The 6,533-nt window shown below is 59.3% G+C and overlaps 1 protein-coding gene across 1 annotated transcript; it reads left to right on the forward strand.

The window, feature by feature from the left end:
- The first annotated feature begins 2,375 nt into the window (after positions 1-2,375).
- On the forward strand, positions 2,376-6,222 carry VAMP2 (vesicle associated membrane protein 2). Its single transcript, XM_045986496.1, has 5 exons — positions 2,376-2,522; positions 3,018-3,138; positions 3,612-3,770; positions 3,870-3,921; positions 4,510-6,222. Coding segments are annotated over exons 1-5 (351 nt in total). The 5' UTR covers positions 2,376-2,520; the 3' UTR covers positions 4,527-6,222.
- The last annotated feature ends 311 nt before the right edge of the window (positions 6,223-6,533 follow it).

Genomic DNA, 6,533 nt, shown 5'->3' on the forward strand with positions numbered 1-6,533 from the left:
CCTGTCAGTCACCAGCGGTGCTTGTTAGAAATGAATCTGGGCCCTGCCCACATCTTTTCCATGAGCTTTGGCAGTGGGACCCAGAGATTTGGCCTCCGAACCCCAAAGCAGGCAAATGCGGAAACCACCGTCTCAGTCTGCAAAGATAATACTCTGTTTTCCTTTACTTCAACTTCTATTTTGGGTCTTCATTCTACTGCTTGCAGACAACATTCCCTTATCCATTTCCAGGTGAACTCCGTCATCCCACGATCCCCTTCTCTTGACTCCACCATTGATCTAAACGGGGAGTCCCTTAGCACCGTGACTTAAGGGGGTTGGCAGGGAGGGTCCTCCCTCTGATATATCCTCCCAGGTCTCCACGTCCATGGATCAGACATGGCCTCATTTCTACCCTCCTGCTGCTTCCTCCAGGACCCAAGAGCCCTTGCCAGCTTTCCAAGTCACACTCCGTGGCCTTGACTCCCCAGGTGTATTCTGGGTTCTGTCCCTCCCATGTTCTCTGGACTTGGCCATTGGGGAAAATGAAGCTCACTCCGAAAACAAGCTCAAACATCTTGGCTGGTCCTCCACTAGCTTCTCTCCAGCTAGTGCGGGGTAGCACGGCCTGTGGGGGTGGGACCTCTGCCTGTTTGTAACTCCTTCCCCATCTTAGACCCAGATACCCAGGTTCAGCTTTTGAACCTAAAAGCGTAGAATTTGGCATCTTTGTTCTCTGGCTAGAAAACAGAGTAGCCTCAGGGCCAAAAAACAAAAGCTATCACCCCACAGTGCCCACATTTGGGCCCCCAGGCAAGCCGCTCTTTTTTCCCTTGTCACAGAGGCTGAGCCAGTGCACAAGGACCCGAGAAGTGGCTCCTCCTTGGAGGCGGGAGGGAGCTGAGACTCTATCTTAGATCTGCTGAGTCCCCGCACCCAACACAAGCTCCGTGTTCACTCACCTCCCCCAGACAGCTGGGAAATGACACCTCTGGTGACAGAACCAGTCCCCCAGGCTTCTGCCAGGAGGGGGTGGGGCGCTGCATAGGGCAGGCTCTCACACCAGAGGCCCTGGGAAGCCTGGGTGGGGGAGGGAAGAAGCTGGCTCTTCTTTGTCTCAGACACCAAGGCCACCCCTCTTCCTCTGCTCCCCTCCCAGGGATGCACTGAGCACCCCTGGCCTGGGACCATGATGCCTCCCCTAAGACACGCCCTCCTTCCCTTTTGAGATCCATCCTGACCCACCCCACAAGATAGGCAGCTCATCTGGCCCCATCTTCTCTCTGAAGGGCCAGGCCTGCTGGGGACGTGTGTGTGCAGCTGCTGTTTAGAGGATCTAAAGAGAGACCAGAGGGGATGAAGGGGGCAAGTATAATCACCTCCTACCATGTTCCAGATCAAGCCACTTAACATATAGGTAGCGCCTACAAATATAACACAGGTGGGGTCCAGAGATAGGACAGGAACTGGCCAAGGTCACACCTAGGAGGCTAATCCACATGTACAGTAGTACCTTGCACCTGGGTACTGCAGGGGCAGCCCTTGCCTACCGTCTCCCCCCTAAAGAAAAACAGAACAAACAGAAAACCCCCAAAGCCCCTTATTGTCCCAGCCTGGGATCAGAGGCTGAGCCCTCCTTCTGTTGCCCGGCAGGGGACGCAGCTCTAGGGCAGAGCTGGGATTTGACCGGTCTGTGGCCACCATGGGAAGCATCCCCATGGGACAGCCTCGTGTCCTCGTCCCTCGGCCTTAACCTTGCCCTATCTCAGTCAAGCACCCCGGGTCTGAGCCCCAGTTGTGAGCAGCGAGCGGCAGCTTGCACGCTTTGCGGTGACTTGCTTGGGGTGGGGGTGGGGTAGACCTGCCTCTTCTTCCACACCCCGCTTCTCAGCGGCCGGGAGCCCCAGACCTCCGCTGAGCCGTGCACCCGGGGGGGCGGGCCGAGGGCACCAGCTCCCGCCGCTCCGTCCACCTCAACAGCAGGGTCCCAGCTACCCGCATTGCCCCGGCGACCTGCACTTGCCCCTTCCCACGCCCCCCCACCCTCCCGCAGCCCATTGCAGACGCTGAAACAAGTCGCCGGCCTTGGGGCCCATGCGGAGGACGAGGCCTTGCGGGGGATGTGGGGTGCGGGCTGGTTTACGGGTTTCGCGGGTGCGGGAGGACGTGGCCTGGGGCTCAGGGGCGCCGTCCGGGCCAGGGGGGCAGAAGTGCGCCTGTGAGTCTGCGGCCCGCCAGGGCAGGTCGGCTGAGGGTGCGGGGAGCCGCAGTGCCGGGGCTCAGGGCTCACGGAGCTGCTGCAGGCGCGGGGCCCCAGCGGTCCGCCGCGCTGCCGGCCGCCCCCCGCCCCCACCGCTCAGCTCCCGACGCACCGCCCGCCGCGCCCCGCCCCCGCCCGCAGTGCCCGGATGTGGGTGACGTGCGGCCGCCATCTTCCCGTCCCGGGTAGCCAGCGCCAGTCGGAGCTAACGCGAGCCGCCGCCGCCGTTGCTGCCGCCGCCGCCGCCGCAGCTGCCGAGTCGCCCGCCCGCCGCCCCCGCCATGTGAGTCGGCCGCCCGCGCCCGCACCGGCTTGCCTGCACCGGCTGCCGCCCTCGGGAGCCGGTCCGGGGAGCGGCGGGGGTTCGGCCGGCGCCCCGAGGCCAGGCCGGCGCCCGTGACTGCGCGCGGGCAGCTGGAGAGAGCCGCGTCCCCGGGCTGGCCGCGCGGGCGGTGGCCGCGGGAGGGAGCGAGCCCCGCGTCCGCCCGCCCCTGGCCCCGCCGCCGCCTATCATTTCGGGTCGACCCCGGACCTTGTCTTTGAGGTCGCCCTTATTTGACAGGCGGGGAAACTGAGGCCCGGGGGGGAGGGGGCCTGACTCAAGGTCACGCAGCGAAGCGGCGGCGGGGCCGGACGGAGTCCAGGGCTCCCATCGGGTGGCTTTCCTCGGGCGAAGGAGAAAGGGAGGGACGGATGGATGGACAGGAGGATGGGCGGAGCCCTGACCGCGGGGTCGGTGGCTCCAGGCCTTGGGTCTTAATCCGTCCCTGCCCCTCAGGTCGGCTACCGCTGCCACCGCCCCCCCTGCCGCCCCGGCTGGGGAGGGGGGCCCCCCTGCGCCCCCTCCAAACCTCACCAGTAACAGGAGACTGCAGCAGACCCAGGCCCAGGTGGATGAGGTGAGTGCGTGGTGGGGGGGGTTGTCCGAGGAAGTGGGAAGGACCCTGAGGGTTGGCAAACCGGTGGGGGGCCCCACCGTGGGTTGGAGGTGATGAGTTTATGAGTTTGGGGACAAAGACATACCCTGCCCCTTCCCTGTTAAGCTTGCATTCGGAGCGGCTCTGGGGTGTTCGTCAGCCTTGATTGCCTGGGGCGGTTCAGTCCCGGCAGGTGTGGTCTGGTGATGGACAGGCTGCTTGAGGCTCAGTACATAGAGGGTGCTGCTCTGACATCCGAGATGCTTGGCTATCAGCATGCCCCTGATGTGTGCTCCTTGCATGTCCCCAGGTGTGCTAGGCATGTTCTCTGTGTGTCCTTGGCATGTTAGCCTGGCAGCATCGGGGTGCATGTTCCGTCTGTGGGTGCATGGTTGAGGAGTGCCCTCATTGCGGCGGCCTTGGCACACCCCCTGCCTCGTGGGCCCCTCCTCCAGGTGGTGGACATCATGAGGGTGAACGTGGACAAGGTCCTGGAGCGGGACCAGAAGCTGTCAGAGCTGGACGACCGTGCAGATGCACTCCAGGCAGGGGCCTCCCAGTTTGAAACCAGTGCAGCCAAGCTCAAGCGCAAATACTGGTGGAAAAACCTCAAGGTAAGGGTGGGGGCGCGTAGGAGGGCTGGTGTGAAAACTGAGGGGTGACTGGGAGTGTCGCCGTCTGGGTCACTGACCCCCTCCCCCTCTCGCCCCCAGATGATGATCATCTTGGGAGTGATTTGCGCCATCATCCTCATCATCATCATCGGTGAGTAGGGCAGGAGTGGCTAGGACCCTTCCTCTGGAGAGGTTTCCCCTTCTAGGTTTTGAAGGTCATTAACCTAGTTTTTACTACTCAGCAAAAAGCATATAGAGCTGCCAGTGCAGCTCTGATTCATCTAGAGCCCCAAATCTTGCTGCTGTTTAGCTTGCACTTTGCCTGGTTCTAGGCAATTTCTGTTAAGGTTTTTGGAAACAGCAAAGCTGGTGGATCCCTACTGCTCCCTTGAGGATCCTTTTTGGGCCTAAACCTAGTCTGGGAACCCTGGAATTGGGGAGTGGGAGAGCAGGCAAGGGCCAGGGGCTTGAGACATGGTTAGGAAGCCAACACCCTACTGTTTGAGAACTTGTGGGCCCGGAGAGCCTAGAGGATGAGAAGTCTGTGGCTCCAAGGCCATACCGTGGAGTTGTAGAGACCGTGGAACCTACCAGTCCAGCCCCTTTGCTTTCCAGATGGAGAACCTAAGGCTGAGAGGGCTGGGGGGTGGGGAGGCTGGGAGCAGGGCCAGCCTGACACACTGCTTTCTCTCTCTTTCTCCCCCCACCCACCTTCTTCCTTCTCTTTCCCTCTCTACAGTTTACTTCAGCTCTTAAACCCCTGAGGAGCCCGCCCTGCCCAGAGAAGGGCCTCTCCCACCTCCCCCCCCATCCCCAGCCGCTCCTCCACCTCTCAGCCATATCTTCCAGCCCCCCTCCCCTGGATCCATGTGTGTGTGTCCCTGTGTGTGTGCCCCCCCCCTGTAAATAGCCAGCTGTTATTTATACATATATAATATTATATATATTTGGTCTGTTTGTAGTTTTATTACTAGAAGATTTTTCCGGTTGTCCTTAACTCCCCGCCCTGAGGTTCCCATCTCTTCTCCTCTTTCCCCTTCCCTCTCTTCCTGACCAGCTCTGAATCCCTCCATTTGCATCTGCTATGCAATAGTTCCTCTTCCTCTCCTTCTTCCCCTGGATTTAGCTGATCCCTTCCTCTCCCCCTGGCCTTCCCTGTACCTCCGCTCCCTACAAAACAAAAAAAAAACAAAACAAAACAAAAAACAAAAAGCAACTGTCCAGGACTCCCCGGGGTGCATCTTCTTTGCGTCTTTGGGAGGCCCTGAGACTGGCCCCACTTGGTCCTAAGAATCCCAAGGTCTTCTGGGAGCTTCCAGCATGTTAATTAGCATTCATTTACATACTGACCTCCCTTTTGGTTGCTCCTCTTTCGTTCCATCGTCCTTTATTCTTTCCACCCATGTTTCTTCTTTTTTACTGAGGAGTTAGTCCCCATGGTCCTTGTATCAGTCTTTCATTTGCATGACATTACTTGCAGGTGGTGGGAGCCTGGGATTTTGGAGAGCCAGGCCCTTCTGGCCCCCAGAATCACCCCCTCCTAGCCCCTCTAGTCTGGTTTGCCTCCCTACTCCCATTTTCCAGACCTTTTGTCCCCTCCTCCCCCTCCCCCCAGCTGGTGTGTAAGTGTCTTGGAGTTCAGTGTGTCATGATGGACCAATAGTTTGCCACTTGGAGTCTCTCCCCACATTCCTGCTCCCCAGTTTTCGTGTGGGGCACTCAACCGACATTCCCATGGGGTCTCCCTCCCTCCCATCCACCTGATCTGCCTCCTCCTCCTCCCACCAGGAGAGTTTGGGGGTGGGCCACAATCTGACTCTTTTGGGAGAGCTGGCTGCCAGTGTGTGGGGGGTCATCACTGCCTTGGGGAGGAGTGGGGCAGGGCAGAGAATCCCCCCAATTCCTGCCTGAAATCTGGCCCTACCCTTGCTGGGGTTTGGATCGAAACTCCCCTCCCCAGTTTGGGGGGGGGGGTGTCGCTCCCATCACTGCCCAGCTCTGCTGACTGCCCCCCTGAATTCAGGGTGGGGTACTAGTCACTGCCAATGTGTGTATGGGACTTGCTGGAAGATGGGGATTCTTGCCCCTCTCCAGGGCAGTTGAGCCCAGGGAGTTGTCTCCTCCTTAGGTGAAGTGATAGAGGAAGGGTCTAATGTCTTTTTCAATGGCACAATTTTAGGGGTCTGAGGGTCCAGTCCCTTAACCTGCTGGAGGGGACCCCCCCAAACTCACTCTTCCCCCCACACTCAAGGTTTCTGTGTGGAGGGGGAGCAGGGAGATCTAAGCTGTGGTGTGAAAGGGTAGGGAGAGATGCTGGGGGTGGGGGTGCTGTGTTCTAGACCCCCCATATTATCCCAGTGTCCCCTGCCCCCCCTTCCCTCCCCCCATGCCCCCAATTCTGTGACGCATCCAGATTGTGAAAATGTACAATAAATGTGTAATGAGTAACCAGCCTGTGTGTGTTCTAAGACCTTTTCTTAACCGGTGGGAAGGGTGTAGGCTCTGCAGGTGAACCAGGAAAGTTGAGAAGATAATTTGGAATTGACTGAGCTTTGCTGGAGGGCCTGACCTTGGGCAGAGCAAAATGTGATTCCCAAAGTGGCCACGCGTGGGCGCCAGGCGCTGATGCGAGGAACCATTCTTGATCCCTGTGTCAGCCTGGTGAACCCTGGGGCTTGGGCCGGGAGGCAAGCTCCTGTCTTTGTTGGATCCCTCTCCAGTCCTTGATTTAATTCCCAGATTCTCTGCAATCGCTCCCATGGT

This window comes from Meles meles, chromosome 18, assembly GCF_922984935.1.
Source record: "Meles meles chromosome 18, mMelMel3.1 paternal haplotype, whole genome shotgun sequence".
Lineage (NCBI taxonomy): Eukaryota > Metazoa > Chordata > Mammalia > Carnivora > Mustelidae > Meles > Meles meles.

Bases quoted from the DNA above. Each gene is read 5' to 3' on its own strand.
- VAMP2 (XM_045986496.1), top strand. The intron at 3,139-3,611 runs GTGAGTGCGTGG...CCCCTCCTCCAG, and splicing joins CCCAGGCCCAGGTGGATGAG to GTGGTGGACATCATGAGGGT. The intron at 3,771-3,869 runs GTAAGGGTGGGG...TCTCGCCCCCAG, and splicing joins ACTGGTGGAAAAACCTCAAG to ATGATGATCATCTTGGGAGT.